This window comes from Neophocaena asiaeorientalis, unplaced genomic scaffold (assembly GCF_003031525.2).
Source record: "Neophocaena asiaeorientalis asiaeorientalis breed wild unplaced genomic scaffold, Neophocaena_asiaeorientalis_V1.1 scaffold124, whole genome shotgun sequence".
Lineage (NCBI taxonomy): Eukaryota > Metazoa > Chordata > Mammalia > Artiodactyla > Phocoenidae > Neophocaena > Neophocaena asiaeorientalis.
The window spans coordinates 14,894,859-14,911,601 of NW_020174135.1; the positions used below are offsets into that span (position 1 = coordinate 14,894,859).

At 48.7% G+C, this 16,743-nt stretch overlaps 1 protein-coding gene across 15 annotated transcripts in view; it reads left to right on the forward strand.

Annotated features, from left to right (window-relative positions):
* Window positions 1–16,743, forward strand: part of CCBE1 (collagen and calcium binding EGF domains 1) — a 246,096-nt gene that overhangs the window by 204,440 nt on the left and 24,913 nt on the right. For 14 of the 15 annotated variants that reach the window (XR_003004499.1, XR_003004498.1, XR_003004500.1 and 11 more), the window contains one exon: window positions 9,134–9,237. The exons of the other annotated variant lie outside the window; for it this stretch is intronic. Coding sequence is in view for 11 of the 14 variants with exons in the window: in XM_024754899.1 (XP_024610667.1) it covers window positions 9,134–9,237 (104 nt within the window). In the remaining 3 variants the exon portion in view is untranslated. The remainder of the gene's footprint in view (window positions 1–9,133; window positions 9,238–16,743) is intronic. 15 annotated transcript variants of the gene reach the window in all.

A 16,743-nucleotide genomic window follows, 5' to 3' on the forward strand; every position in this document is an offset into this window, starting at 1 on the left:
TTTGCAGTCGTTCATTTTTATCGTATTTAGCAAGCCCAGTCCACCCTGACGTGGAGAGCTTTTAGAAGCTGGCCTTTCTTCGCAGAGTTTGAGAAGCTGCTTTATATTATTTTGACCAGATTCCACCAAGATGTCTGATCACTTAGGGATGTGATCAGCTTGAATGTTGGGTCATTGCCTTATTTAAGTGTGGAGGGGAGGGAGGGAGGGAGGAAGGAAAGGGCATTCCTGTATCTCCAACCCTTGTAGGCCAGAGTTCAGCTCTGACTCCTCGGGAGGGGAAAGTGGCAGGAACACTGTCGTCTGCTGGGAGAGGTTAGCTGGGCCTGGGCCATCTCTGGGTGGCGAGGGGCTCCCAGGGCAAATCATCTCTACCAAGAAATGCAGGGGAATGGAAGGACCAGAAGTGCTGGGCGCTCAAGAGGTCACGGTTCTTCCGTGTAACCTGAGATTCACAAAAGGGTGGAAGGCCGTTGCCATCAGCTGAGGACAGCAAACAGCTGGGGACCAGCTGTCTCACATGGAAAAACTACAAAGCAAATCCTGAAGAGCAAGCGGGTTGAGTCATGAGGAAGCCACCATGCATTAGAAGTAACGCGAAAGGTCTGCTTGCAGTCACCTCAGGCTTGGGCAGCTTGGGGTCGTTGGAATGACTCAGAGCTTAGTGTGACACTCTTTAAAGTCTGAAGCATGTGGGACCTGGGCGCCCAGAGGTGCTTAAAAGCAGGGGTAATCAGTCTTTGGGGCATTTTTCAGACATTTTCAAAACATTTTTTCAGACCACTTTTTAATTATTACTCAGAATTAAAATCACTTCACTTTTGTCCCATGGTGGAGAAGGTTTGGGGGAGGGGGGGTGTAACTTACCTCTTAGATTATGTCCTTCGTTGAAAGGAAGAATCTCACTGAAAAATGAGGTGCAGATTTTTAGCCGCCGATAATTAGTGATGGGCTGACTTGAGAGTTAGCAAGAAGAAAGCAGCTTTCTAATTTTTCATTTTGGAATTGGATTTCCAGCTGTGCTCCAAGCCAGGGAGCCCGTGGGCTTGGGCCGAGGGGTCCGCAACCACGTAACCCTGTTGTGTCTTTGCCTTATATTTCTGTTCAGGTGAAATCCCATTTACCTGGGCGTGAAGGGCAGCCTTGAGCAACCCAATCTAGAGGAAACCGCAGAGGTGGCAGCAACAACTGCTCAGTATCAGGGTGGGGTTAGACGGTAGGGATCTCTAAATTGTAGGAAGCGGGCCACCTGTGAGCACTTCCCACCTGGTGGGGTAGAGTGGTCTGCTCAGAGACCCAACCTTAACCAGCAGAGATCCTAGGAGTCAGATGGAATTTCCAGAGCCTAGGGGAAGATTTTATACACTGAATCTACTTGTTCTTTGGTCTCAGGTGGCCTCTACCTCTTGCACTAATTCCTAGTTTTCCCAGCCTCATCCCTCTGAAGTCACCCTGCTTACTGTGTGGTACGCCAGGAATGGGTCTGAGCCAGAGGCAGTGACAAGGTAGGGCCTTGGTGGGACATGCTCACCCCCTGCCTCGCTCTTGGGCAGCGTGGACCCAGAAAGGAGCCCAGCCCAAGGCCCAGGGCATGGGAAGGTCCCACTGCAGCTTTGATGTTAGCAGTCTCTTGTGCTCAGTCGGTCCTGGGACCACAGTCCTCTGTTTCCTTTCCTGAGGGATGAATTGTACTTTCTTTAAAAAATGTCCAAACACACAGTTTTCAGTATAAGAGGTCAAGAATTTAAGTGATAACCATTTTGACTTCTAAGGCTAAGAATTCAGTAAAAAAATCTGAGCATACTTAATTATTAATTGGTTTTGTACCTTCTGTACTATTACTGTCATTTAAAGACATATTTTATCAACCATTTATTACAGCATTTCCCCATATTACAGCATTTCCCCATGTTGTTGTCTATAGGACTCTGGGGTCCTGGGAGGTGTTAATTAGCCTTTCTTTGTTTGAAAGGTTCTGTGTTCAGGTGTTCGGGGGAGAATGCATTACTGCATGAACTTCTGCAGGGATTCATACTGTGAGTGCGTTGAAAGCTCTGAGGTTGCCATTAAAAGATGTTCATTTTGATGAAACCTGCACTTCCCAAAATTATTTTCTGAAGAAACACTTATAAGCATCTCACAGATGATGGTGTCCTGAAAAAAACAAAAACAACAAAAAACAGTTTGGAAAGTTCTAACTTATAAGCATCTAAGAGCTGAGCCCTGGGGCCCAAAGTCGGTAAGTCATCTGGTCGACTTTCAGGTGAGGATGTTGTCATGGCCAGAGGAAGCAGCCAAAGCCAGAGGCAGGGAGCTGTTGGCTGTCGACTACAGAGGATCTAGTGAGTGAAAACAGGCCATTCTGCCCTCCGGAGAGAGAGTTTGTTCCTGCTTACAGTGATTTAAATGGGCAATGTCCTTCTGTTTAATCAGGAAGAACGTCTAGTGGTTATAAGGCTGAGCTTTCTCGTAACACCACAACTCACTTAGTTTGGGATTTTTTTTGGGGGGGGGGTACCGTGCTGCGAGGCATGCGAGACCTTAGTGCCCCCCATCGGGGATGGAACCCACGGCCCCTGCAGTGAAAGCGTGGAGTCTTCACCACTGGACCGCCAGGGAAGTCCCCACATAGTTTTAAAAACTGAAACAGTCCCACTGTTTCTATTGTTTCCCAAGTGCTGCGCCCGCAGCAGCAGCATTCTGGAATTTCTCAGTATTTCATTTTCAGTGACTGGTCTCTCCTGCATTCACCACACAGGCACAGAGGACTCACGTTTGCTTCTAGTGTTTTATTAAGAAAAACATTGCAACACCGGTAACCGAGGGCGTCGGGGGTTAGGGACTGAGGGGAGTAATTCGTACCCATAATTAAAATGATGGGAAAGGACAGGCATGTTCTATGCCTTGAACGTTAGAATCATTACTTAAGTGATGGGCCCCTGAGAAGATGGGGGGCTGGTTTTGATGATTCGGGCAACAAAAGCAAGCGTCCTGGATTCATCTCTGCAGCAGCTGTGATGCAACGGCAAGTTCCTTGGCTTGGAAGGTAGGAGAGCTGGTAACCAGAGCCGCTTCAGCGTCTCCCAGCTGGGTGTCATTGGGTGGCTCTCCGGATCTCAGTTTCCTCCTCTGTAGACACAAAGGTGTTCGATTAGGTGAACTCTAAAGACCCTTTTACCATCACAAATCTTTTTCACAATTTGGTGTGATTTAGCATCAGCAAAAGTGGCCGAAGCCCTACCAGCCCCACGAGTCCCCGTGCAGTTTTCATTTCTTTGTCCTTTATCTAGGCGAGTGTCAGGACTTGAAGGCATGCCCAGCTCAGCACCTTCTAAACTGAGAACTTTCCCTACAGTATCGAAAAGATGAATAATTAACATCCAGATATTCAGCTCAACAGTAAGGAGAGTTAGGGGGCTGGACCAGCCCTGCATCTGGAACATCAGAGGCAGCCGCGCAGTTTCATCCGTTTTAGATTAATTAGTAAGCCCAATATTTCATCACAGTCATTTTTTTCAAGAAGAGAGAATGATGATGGAGTACAAGCACATGTGATCTTAATCCCCTTCCCCTCCCTTTTTTTTTTTAACTTTGCATTGACTGGTGTCTGTAACCTTCCACTCAGAGGAATTTTAAATCGAACACAATGTCAGCTCATTCAGGAAGTGAGTGGACAGCAGCAGGGCTGGCCTCAGAACGGCCTCTGCCCGTGGAAAGGTGGTCATGTGCCCACGGGCGTGGGGACACAAGCCGTCTGGCTAGTGGGCGGGAAGGGCACTCTCCATCACTTCCATTTTTTTGTCTTTGCAAATATATGTCTGGAGCCAGTGTAGGCACCCCAGGGCGTCTGTAGCGCTGATGCGGAGACAAATTAAGGATATGTTGGCTCCCTAGTAATTAGCTTTCTGGTCTCTGCTTTTCAACTTTTGTTTCTTTTCTGATAAAGTGACCTTGACCCCCAACGTCAGTTATTTCAGGGAAGGCCAGGTGTTTCATGTAACTTTCAAGCTCCACTAATCCATAGATCAGCCGTTGTCAACCTGGGGAGCTTTAAAAAGGCTGACAGCGTTCCCTTGTTGTGACCCCCAGATGGGTGGCGTGCGGCATGGTTGGCAAGGATTTTAAACCCTCACCCCCGCCACTGTCCCTAGTGGTGGTAATGTGCCACCAGGGCTGAGCACTACCGCCAGGGCACAGATATGCACGATCAACTTTTAAAACCAAATGTGCTTGGTGACTGCCCATATGAAATACGTCGAGAACATTCTTTAGTTTTCCTAAGTTGGTTAAATATTACTAAGATGGTATCTCAGGAATTCTGTTTCTAATGCTTACGAGGTATAGCCTGCTCTACATCAGTAAAAGTTAGAGCTACGCGACCCCCTGTGGCTGGTCAATAATATTGCACCTCTAAAATCTGAAGGAGTTGGAGCAAAATGTTAAGCGATGCCTCACTTAACATGGTCGTGGTCATAGAGACACCACATCATAAGTGGAGAGGACAGAGAACATGCCAAGTCAGAGATGTCTACCCAGATTTCTAAACGAATTATTCATGTAGCCTATTGAAGATTGTTTTAGCTCCACGTTTGACGTTACCGTATCCTGTACCGCAACGGGATAGATGAACCCCAATTCAGAATAGACGGCATGTGCCAGGTCTGCACACACAATTATTTGTCTTCAAACTCTCTGGAAGTTCTTTCCAGAGGATGGTGCAGAGATCCCTCCCCCCATCTGTAATTTTGTAGAGAACTTAATAAGCAGTGATAGCAACCATGACGATGATATTAACATTTATGGGGCACTTGCAGCCTTCCAGGCGCTGCTCTGCGAACTTCAGGGCGTCATTGTCGTTCTACCATTCAAGGAACGGGCAGTCACAGAAGCTGTGACTTCCAACCTGCAAGGCACGAAGTGGCAGCATCGGGATTCGAATCCTGATCCCCCGACTCCACCAGAGCCTGTGGTCCTTACTCTGTTCCTCTGTGTGCACGCGAGCTTCCAAAGTCTTTTGGACAAAGTTACCCTCGTTCTCTGTGTTTTGATAATTCCGCACAGGGACAGGGAACAGGCCAGGGATTTTCAGGTGAGAGGTTGTTCAACAGAGCTGCTTCCCTGGAGCGGTGTTTGTTGAACTTGCACGTGCTTCAGAGTCACTTGGAGGCTTTGATAGAACAATGCACCAGGCCCCCCTCCTGAGATTTTGGATTTCTGAGAACGGATACCCAGAGGCTGGCGCTGCCGCTGCTCGTTCAGTGACCACATGGAGAATTACTGCCCTGGAGCCCACCTGGCAGACAGCTCTCCAGTGTCCTGAGCAGAACCCCCAATAACGGGCTCACTGCGCCCCAACAGTGCCAGATCCGGACCCTGTAAGTGCTCGTCCGCTGCACGCGGCATTCTGGGAAACCTAAAGCAAATTACTGTCCTCTGCATCTCAATTTCCTTATCTGTAAAGGAGGCTGAACTAAAGATGTATCAATTCTAACATTCCATGAGCTAAATGAAATAGAGTCTAGAACCTGGTAAAGAGGTTATTACCATGAAAATATCAGGTTGCCCTATTCATCCCAACACTTGGTAAGTGGATCTGAGTATACAGAAGTACAAATGGACAGATGGGCTTTTAACTCTTGTTCACCATGGCCTGGCTCTGCCAGCAGGGCTGGTTCCTTAAAAGGAAGGCCAATCTCAAAGCACTGAACAGGTATCCTCATTTATTTTATATTCTCAATGCTTCACATGGGGCCTGGTGAATAGCAGATGCTCCATGATGGCTAAGAGGGAGAGAGGGATGGATAGATGAATGGGTGGATGGACAGATAAATGGATGAGAGAGATAAGTGGGTGGGGAGATGGGATGGATGAGATTGGTAGGCGGGTTATGAGATGGGATTGCATATACTGACCAGTAGACGGCATGGAATGAAGGAATGCTAGGTTTGGAGAGATGGATGTCACCCAGCTGTGCTTAAACCTAACAGACCTAGAGCTGGGGTTATCTACATATGCCGGAGTCCACCGTTGTCTATCATCAGTACAACCAAAGTTGGGTAAAGCTTCAGTCCTTTACCACCAAGTGTATTCTTGCATGGAAGTTCCCTTGTGTCACTATTATGTTGGAGACCAATCTAAATAACTCCTATTCTCCTCAGGTGTGTTCAAGCTCCGTAGGCAAGTGGGGTTGTAAATGGTACGTTAAATGGGGATAAAGAGCCTAAAGGAAATTGCCTGATTTGTAGAAAAGGTATTGGGCTCAGATTCAGGAAACCTCAGTTCTAAACCCACAGCAGTTAATAACTTCCAGACGTCACGGAACCTCAGTTTTCCCTCATTCTGTTGTTTGTGTTAATCCCAGAATCCTTGAAGAATCCTTTTATCAGGCAAAGAGAATTCAAAGGGCTTGGTGGGCCTGAAAACTGCCAGACACCCTCTCCCATTTACTAGAACCCGACCTTGTGCCAAGGATTTCACAGGCATCACCCCCATATAATCATCGCAATAGCCCTGTGTCTTAGGTTTTACTGTTCCAGTGTTATGGTTGAGGAAATTGGGGCTTATAGAGGTTAGATAACTTGCCTGAGGTCTCTGAGCTAGTTAGTGACAGAGCTGGGATATGCACCCCTCGCACTGTGACCCTGGAGGCCATGCCCTTAAATTGCATTTCACCGTCTCCAAGCGAAGACCTTTCTCATAACCCAGCTCGTTGTGACACAGCTACGGTGTGAATGGAAACAATCCCCCACGGCTTCTGGTTGAGCGTGGTGGAAGGTGGGGAGAGGCCGGGGAGGTGGGGAAGCTCCTGGTGGGACAGAATTAGCCTAGAAGATGGGGATTAACAAGGCACCCCTGCTATGTTATACACACACATGGAAGGATTTAAAAAGAGGCAGCCTCTTTCCCGGAGCTTCAAGTGCTTTTCCCAATCACACGCTGAAAACCTAAGCTACAGTCTGTATATTCGGGAATCACAGTGTTGCTTATGGCAACGCAACCAGACAGGGCACTGCTTCGCCCCCCTCAACCTGCTGGCTTGAGAAGCATGTTCCTAGCGTGTGTGCCCACCAAGCCTCAGGCCTCCCACCGGCTGTGGGGAGGGCGCCCTTACCTCCCAAAAAGCAGAAATACCGGTCACCATGTAGACCACCAGGCAGGCACAGACCCCCTTGGAGAGGCAGCTGGGGCTGCATGAGGAGGGATCACCCGAGTGTGAGGCTCCCCCAATGCCCACTTCCTCCTCCCGCGTACCCATTCCCTAGGCCTGCCATAACCACCGTGCCACAATCTGGGTGGCTTAAAGGACAGAGGTGTGAGGCTACGTGTCTGAGATCAAGGTGTCAGCGGGGTTGCCGCCTTCCGAGGACTGTGAAGGAGAACGTTCCAGGCCTCTCCTCCAGCGCCTGCTGTTTTGCCAACAATTCTTTGTCATTCCTTTGCTCCTGCTGCCTCACCCTGACCTCTGCCTGCACCTTCGCGTGGTTTCTCCCTGTTGTGTCCAGATTTCTCCTTTTTATAAGAACATCAGTCATATTGGATTACGGGCCCACCCTACAGCAGTATGACTTCAACTTAACTAATTACATCTGCAGGACCCCTATTTCCAAATGAGGCCACGTTCTGAGGCACTGAAGGGTTAGGACTTCATCACGTGCACTTGGTTGGGGAGCGGGGGGACACAGTTCACCCTGTAAGATTCCGTTTCGCTAACTCTGAGCATCCACCGTGTGGGGTACCAAGAAGCAGCTCCAGTTCCTGGGCAGCTCCCCCTGTGGTACATGCGCGAGAAGCTCCTCTATAGGGAAGCCCGGGATCCCCACCATCTGAGTAGGATGCGTGGTAAAGCTGCCTGCCTTCAGAGGACAGGGCTGTCTCTGTGTGTGGGGAGGGGGGGTCTCAGGCAACCCGTGAATTGGGTCTTGGTAGCTCATAGGAATCCACAAGTGGAGACGGCAGAGAAGGCTTCCCAGAAGAGAGGACGGGAAGAAGAAAAGCACGTGGGCCCTGGAACTTACCTGGCGGTCCAGTGGGTTCGACCCCTGGTAGGCAAGCTAAAGTCCCCCATGCCGTGCAGCACGGTCCAAAGAAGCACGTGGGCCCAGAAGCAGAAGAAATGACCTGGAGAGACACGTCACTTGACTGTCCCTAGCTACTTTCCAGATCCTAGTGTTATACGTGTCACACCAACAGGACACCTGGCCCAACACCAAAGGGCTTCAAAGGTAGGAGAGTTGACACTTGCCCGGGTGTCAGACTGTCCTGCCGCCACCCTGACCAAAACTGTCACCTTCCCCCTGTCACTCCCTCTGGGCCCACACCGCACAGCTACCATCTTTTACAAAGGCCTATGGGAGTCTGCACCTGCTCTTCTGTAGCAAATGACCTCAGGTGTCTAGTGTCCCCAGCACAGGCTTGTGTGGCCTGTTCAGGTGCCAGTAGGATGAGGGCTATGTGGATACTGGGTCGTGTCACCATTTAACTCACCTATTCCTTAGAGAAATATGATTTTACACAAAGCCCACAGAGCTCCTGATGCGCTACAAGATTGCGCCGGGACCCTGCCTTGTGCCTGTCCCATTATGGCCCTGGATGGGCATGTCCAAGTGCCTGGAGCATCTTCCATCTGGCTTTACATCTCCTCGGAGGTCAGTGCCCAGCCCCGGTCTGTGACCCTGCCTGGCCTGGCCGTGCTTCCTTTGAACAGCTGGATCATCAGAGGTGATAAAAGCCAGCTTCGTGAGCCCTGCACCCGAGTCCCATTGCCTGGGCTTGGGGGATGATTTACAGCGTGTGAACGTTGGCCCTTGGAGGGCAGTGTCAGTCATGTCAGGTTGATAGAGCCTGCTTCATGGTAAAAGGGCCACTGTTGACTTTTTCACAATGAAAGAGGAAGGGGCTAGGATGCCTAAGTGGAAACAGCTGAGCCCAGAGTGTCGTGGGGGAGCCCCTTCCCGTGTCCCCGCTGCCCCGGGCACGCTGTCAGCGACCCAAGAACTGTAAAATCGCCAGCCCGCGTCCCTCGCACGTTTCAGCATCAACCAGTCCGCCTGGAACTGCCCTTCTTGACACGGTCTCCCTGGGTCTGGATGTCCCCCAGCCTCCCAGGCAGACCCCAGCCCATCTTCTCTCTCAGGGCACGATGAGAAGGTGGAGAACGCGGTGAGAGCCGGCACCTGCTGCGCCACGTGCAAGGAGTTTCACCAGATGAAGCAGACGGTGTTGCAGCTGAAGCAGAAGGTACGTGTCGGGCGTGTTAGAAACGGTCGCGTAAGACGAAAGGAAGGCCTGGTGGAGGCAAAGTGGAGGGACATCTGAAAACAATAAGAAAACGTCGTCCACAGCCTCACTGGCTATTCTCTGAGCTTGGTGCCAGCTGGGTTTGGCCTGGGACGCTTTGCCCACCCACCTTTGGAGCTCATTATCTATAGCTCAACAGAACAACGAAGGCAGGGGATTGACCAGGTGACTAGTAACATAGACCACTAGGTAAGGGGCACGTGGTGAAGCAGAGGGTGAGGAACGACTAGTGTGACTTTTTGGGAAATGAACATCCAGACGTGTGGCCCTTACACAGTGCTACATAGAATACGGTAGAATCATTTGCCGGTGTTTTATGAACAGAGAACATCTTCTCTATAAACGTTCATCACTGGTGATGCAGTTCTGTAGCAGCTTTATTTTTCACATTTAAAAGTTACGACCTGTGCTTTCTGGGCTCCGCACACCTCAGAAAGCAGCTGCTCAGATACCCGGTGTCATCAAGGGTGAGGACTGACTCTCTTTGTCAGGCTCCCACGCATGCCTGACAGCATCATATTTCTGGTAACATTGCTGTGCTGTGAGTAACGCCCCTGGGATGCGCCTAGTGCCCTGAAAGCTTAAGCAACTGCCCTGTGCCCAGGTCGACGGTGTTTATCGTACCTGAGGTCAGTGAATTCACCAGTCTGTCGGCAACTCGGAAACTGCTCTTACGCTTGTAAAACATAAACTTGCTGGTTTGTTTGTTTAATTGCTTCCCCTCAAGGCTCTTAGTACATCAAAGAGGCGTATCTAATCTGTTTAACTTTGGCATCTAGTTATTGTAAAGGGCAGCAGGGTAAGATTAGACAGTATTGCTTTTCAGGTGTCCAACAAACATGCAGGCAGCCCCTAATGAGATCCACAGCTTCCAGTGGAACAGGCAGGTCAGTAGGCTGAGAAGATAAATGGCTTTGCGGGCCTTTGGTACGTTGGTGGTGAAGATCTAGCAACTTGAGCAGAGGCATATATGTGTATGATGTACAGATTCCAAATAGCTTGTGATCCAATAGAGAGACCAGGCAGAAAACCTTGCAAGTATATCAGTATAAATTCAGAGTTACCAGTAATACATCCCACACAGATATCCTCACGTTGGACTTGGATTGATGTTAGTATTTACTGAGCGAGTCTGAAAAAGGGTTCGTGGGAGAAGTTTGCATTTCATAGGCCAGAGGATTCGGGCCTGGCGGGGGGCAGTTGGTGAATGTCTCAAGGCCTAAGGCTACCCTCCGTTTTCTTCTCTGAGAGTCAGTAATCCAAGAGCTATGGGGAGGCTCCTTCCAGCCTGAATGTTCTTTAGGGTCAGTGACGCTGAGTCTCACTAGTTCAGAAATTGAGTTGCTAATTCAACATCTGGCTTTCCCTTAACCTCCCCGCAGTGTTCTACAATCCATGAAAGAAGAAATGTTACGAAGAAGTTGAAAATTTTGTTACCCTTAAAGCCCTTGCGGCTGAGCTGCACACAGATCTAATAATACTTGTTCGTACTCCAGTAACTCTCCTGCTCCGGGGTTGGCCTGGAATTGATCCACCTTAGACCGATTTCTCCTACAAGTGCATTGTGTCAAGTCTGAGCTAAAGCTGGCATTCAAGGAGCGTCACAAGAAACAACGCATTTTTAAAGGCGCCTAGTAGAACATGTCACATTCGGCAGTTGATAAAGCCGTTTTATATCCAGGACCCCATTTAATTCTCACCGTGATGCCGATATTGGCAGAGAGATGAGGTGTCAGCCCGAGACGCAGGCCAGACCCTAAACCCTAGGTGTCCTCACTGCGGCTCCTGTGCTGGTGTGGGGCTTGTCCGTTGATTTTTAACTTCCTTTCACTACTGCTGATGCCATCTGTTCTGTTCAAAAAAGAACATGGGACAGCTGCCCAAATAAACATTGGCTCAGAAGTAGGTTACCGGGTGTCCTGGACCGTGGCCAGCCCCATAGTATAAAACGGTATGCAGACATGTTGAACAACACCATGAGTGTACAGTCAGCAAAATCCCAACCGTGTGAAACTCTCCAGGGCCAATGCCCTGTGTTCTTCAGTGGATAGATTCTAAGAAAAGTGGAGCAGCGACCTGCAGGTTAAAAGCAGCTTAAAAGACGTATTGTTTTTTCAAGTGGGCAAGACTAGACCGTGGTGTCTGGGCCTGTACAGTTGGGTTTGATAAATTATTTTTTTAAAACACAGGAAGTGATTAAAATCAGAATAGTAGTTACTTTGCGGGGAGGGAGGGAGAAGGCTGTGATTGAGTCAAAGCATGTAGACAAAGTTCTGATTTTTTTTTTTGGCCGCACTGCATGTGGGATCTTATTTCCCCCACCAGGGATCGAACCTACGCCCCCTGCAGTGGAAGCGCAGAGTCTTAACCACTGGACCACCAGGGAAGTCCCTGACAAATTTCTGATTTTTGACTTAGGTGTTCAATAAAAGGGTGTTTGCCTTATAATAATTTGCTAAGATATAGATTTGTTTCGTGGGGTTGCCAGATTCTGTGCCTTTATTTTCCAGTGAAAAAGTTTTTTTGAAATGATGTGCAGATCCCAGAGCCTTCACCTCTACGATTTCTTCTGTGTTTTGGGAAGGAAAAAAACAAACAAACAGGTTATTTGGCTAAAAAGAGAGTTTCGGGTATAGATAAAATACCCGTCATTTGACTTGCAGAGAGGGGTCTCTGTCCCATCAGAACACTGAAGAAAAATCTGAGCTAAGGAGCCAGTTTTTTTTTTTTAATAAATATATTTATTTTTTAAATTTATTTTCCATTGAATTGGGTCTTCGTTGCTGTGCGCGGGCTTTCTCTAGTTGCGGCAAGCGGGGGCTACTCTTCGTTGCGGTGCGCGGGCTTCTCATTGCAGTGGCTTCTTTTGGTGCAGAGCACAGGCTATAGGCGCATGGGCTTCAGTAGTTGTGGCACACGGGCTCCCGTAGTTGTGGCTCGCGAGCTCTAGAGCACAGGCTCTGTAGTTATGGCGCACGGGCTTAGTTGCTCCATAGCATTTGGGATCTTCCAGGACCATGGATCGAACCCGTGTCCCCCTGAATTGGCAGGCGGATTCTTAACCACTGCACCACCAGAGAAGTCCCAAGGAGCCAGTTTTTAATTAATTTATTATTTTTTTAATTTTTTACTGGTATGAAGAAATTTTTTTTTCAGGTATGACTTTTTTATTGAAATATAGTTGATTTACAGTGTTGTATTGGTTTCAGGTGTTCAACCTAGTGATTCAATATTTTTGTACTTTATACTGCATTTTAAATTATTATGAAATATTGGCCGTATTCCCTGTGCTGTGCAATATTTCCTTGCAGCTTACTTATTTTATACATAGTAGTTTGTACGTCTTAATCTCCTACCCCGATTCTGTCCCTCCCCCCTTCCCTTTCCCCAGTGTTAACCGCTAGTTTGTTCTCCGTATCTGGGAGTTTGTTTCCATTTTATTATATTCATTCATTTGTTGTACGTTTTAGATTTCACATACAAATGATAACACATTTGTCTTTCTCTGACTTTTTACTTAGCATAATGCCTTCCAAGTCCATCCATGTTGTTGCAAATGGCAAAATTTCATTCTTTTTTATATATCCAAAGAAAACAAAAATGCTAATTCAAAAAGATGCATGCACCCCAGCGTTCATAGCAGCATTATTTACAATAGCCAATGGAAGCAACCTAAGTGCCCATCAACAGACGAATGTGTAAGGAAGACGTGGTGTATATATACACAATGGAAGGAGCAAGTTTTTAACGGGTCCCTGTGTTCCTGCGGCAGGGGTGATCTGAGTTGAGAGCAGCGCTGCTGCGGTGCGGTTGAGGTTTGTTGAGCACCCGCTCTGGCCTGTGATGGGCTGGGAGATGACGGATGACGAGAACGGACAGAATAAAGGCCTGCCTTAAATAAGCTTCCTGTCTTAGCTGGGAAACCAGGCCCACAGTGGAGTTAACACAATGGCCGAGTGGAGTGGGGCAGGCAGTGGAGGCTTCAGAAGTTAGAGGTCAATGCGACTTCAGAAGTGTGAGCAGATGTGCAACCTGACGGCTGCGTTTGTTCGCTTCAGTGCTGCCTCTAGTGCTGGGCAAATAGATGGCTTCTCAATGGTTCCTGGTTTCCTCTGCTACCTTGATCTAGTTGCTCTGTAAAATGGGTCTTCTCAGGATGGCTGGGAAGACTGTTCTATACGAAAGTAACTGTAGATTGCTTTGCCAAGTATCGTGAGTAATATTAAGAGAGGCAGCTGGGGGCTTCCCTGGTGGCGCAGTGGTTGAGAGTCCGCCTGCCGATGCAGGGGACACGGGTTCGTGCTCCGGTCTGGGAAGATCCCACATGCTGCGGAGCGGCTGGGCCCTTGAGCCACGGCCGCTGGGCCTGCGCGTCCGGAGCCTGTGCTCCGCAATGGGAGGGGCCACAGCAGTGAGAGGCCCGCATACCGCAAAAAAAAAAAAAAAAAAAAAAAAAAAAAAGAGAGGCAGCTGGGTGTTGTGGTGAGGACCACAGATTCCAGAACCAGACTGGCTAAGTTTAAGTCCTAGCCCCACTACTTCCTGGCTGTGTGACCCTGGGTAAGTTACTTAACCTCTCTGTGCCTCAATTCTAGAGAAAGTGGATAACAGTGATACATACTACATAGGGTTTTCATGATGATCAAATGAGTTAATATTTGTAAAGGACTTAGAACAGTCCCTGCCACCTAGAAAGAGCTCTGTAAATGTGTACCGAATAAATAAGAAACATGAATTATATGTCCTAATAAAGTGCTTTACAGGCAGCATCTGATTCGTCCCAACAGCCCTGTGAGGTAGGTATTTTTATTACGAAGGCTAATACGAGATAATGATATTCATAATTCCACTGACTGGAATCGAGGAGAAATGCAGACTCTTCATGCAGACTTCTTCCCAAACACCTGCACCCCTCAAGCCTGTCATCTGCTGTGTTTGGGTAGACGGTCAAGCCAGGATTTCTGGAGGGCCACCTCTAAAACACCAGTGCCTTTACATTCCTCTCATCCTGCTGACACACAGAGGAACTGGCGGGAAGCGGGATGTAATCACCCAGCAGGAGGTCAGCCAGGAAGCTGAGGTCAGCGTTTACTGGGTCACCTCCTGACTTTTACAAGGGAGCGAAGAGAGCTGGAGAGGGCCCAGGGTGGGTGGGGACTAATCTCTGAAGTCCCTCCACGTGCCGGTCTCATCCTCCCAGCTTGCTTACAGAATTTTACATCCAAAGACTTGCTCGTCTGGCCCAAACCTCTCATTTTATAAGCATGAAGGTGAGAACCTGGAAGGGTGAAGGGACTTACCCAAAGTCATCCCGCTATTTAGAAACAGAGCCAGGAGCATCCCCTCAATCCCTGACCCCATCCCACCCCGAAGAGCATTTGCACTGTGTCCGCAGTCCTGGCTGCTGCCGGTTACTAGTCTGGGCGCTGGGCCAGGCACGTTCAGGACATCGTCACTTTCATCCTCCCAGCAGCCCTTCTTAGGTGGATATTACGATCCTCATTATATGGATGAAATAATCAGTTCTATAGCTTATCAAGATCCCACAGGTAGAATGCGGCAGGGCTAAGATTTAAACATAGATCTGCCTAATGCCAAAACCCACAGATAAAATTCACAATTTAGTTTTTCTCTTGGAAGCAGATAATAAAATTGAACCAGCCTTCAAGCGCCAGTGTTGACCCTCTGTCCTCTAGTTAGAGTAGTTTCGCTTCTAAATTCTCCTCACTCAGGGATTCACCCCCGTTCCACCCCAGGACCCAGGCATGCAGTCACAGATTGGAGTGACCTCTCGCTGTGACACAGTGACGCCAGCACCATTGTAAATAAACCCCTGGGACATAGCTGGGTCCTGGCAGTGACATTGAACCATGAACCCTGACCTGAAATTGTGCAAAGCTGGCTTTCAGATTGCGCAAGGTCGTAATTCTTATCGTTTTCCCTACTGAATTCTAAACGATGATCATAGGGGAATTGAGTGTGTTTCCTCGCATCTTTTGGGGAACACTGGGTCTTCTCAAAGCGCAGAAGAAGACTGTTTATCTGGAACGCACTGGATGGTCAGGAATCTTCTAGCTCATGGACCTGCAAGGCTGTCTTTACCCAAGGATTTTCATACTAGCTAAGGGGCTCCAAAAGCACTGAGGGACCCTTCGGAAGAGAGTGTCGGTGCTTCTTTGAGCTTCCTGCCCTCTGAGCATCCTTGCACCGTGAACTGAATGGATTTCAGTAAGAACTCCAAGAAAAGGAAAAAAAAAAAAAAAAAAAAAAAAACTGTGGAGGAATTTCCAGCCAGAGGAGGATCCTAGGCTCCAATAGGCCACCTAGGGCAGCTGAAGCAGGGAAAAGGCCTTGATCCAGGAGAGCCTGACGTGTGCTCTGCAGGCGAGCGAGGGGGGTGGACAGGAGGAGCAGGGCAACACCTCAGGCCTCGTGGCCCCGCCCCTTCTGTATGCCAAGCTGCAGGGATACCACCAGAACCTTCTCGTGGTTTCCCACGGTTTCATCTTTTAGAAACATTGCAAGCACTTCATTAAGGGGCTAATGGGCTACAGGACTTGGACAGTCACCTTGCAGAGAGCTGGAAGAATTTGTTCTCCGTCAGATGTAGCGGGTACAAGTCGCTTGCCAACATACAGACCACGTATTATTGTGATGTTCGCTTTTCGTTCATACTGGATTTCTTCTGTTAGCAAGAACATCTGTCTCTGTAACTAAGAAAAATCATCGCCTCTACATCTGGCTCAAGATGGCCCCAAACCCAGCAGCCCCCCAGCAGGAGAAGGAGATCTTGGGGCAGGGGTGTCCTCCAGAGTCGTGTTTGGAAATAGTCGTGCTAATCATTCCCAAACCTCCATGCTCAGAAACAGACACCAGTGCAGGAGGCCGAGGACTTTATGAAGCCAGAGAAGGTCGTCTGGACAGCAGAACTTTCCCAAGCCTCCCAGTGCCATTCACACACTGGTCTCTTAGCTGCAGTTCAGTAGGTAGATTTTGTAGTTTCCCCATAAATTCCTCGGGCCTAGGCTTGGGGGGGTTCAAGATCTCACGATCATCTTTTACTCCACCTCCCTGCTCTGTTACTATCAACCCAGGTGCCCTGAGACCCCAGGGGTTATTCGTGTGGCGTGGTTGAACTCAACTGGGACTGTCTAGTCTCCCTGGGGCAGGAGGAAATCCGTGGGGAAGAAAAGGAGAGGTGAGAAATGCTGACTTGCCTGTGAAGTAGGAAAGTGAACTCTAGGGTTTTTCTTTCTTTTTTTAATTTTTCACTTCATTTTTATTTATTTATTTATTTTTGGCTGCATTGGGTCCTCGTTGCTGTGCGTGGACTTTCTCTAGTTGCAGCGAGCGGGGTTCTACTCTTCGTTGCGGCGCACAAGCTTCTCATTGCGGTGGCTTCTCTTGTTGCGGAGCACAGGCTCTAGGCGCATGGGCCTCAGCAGT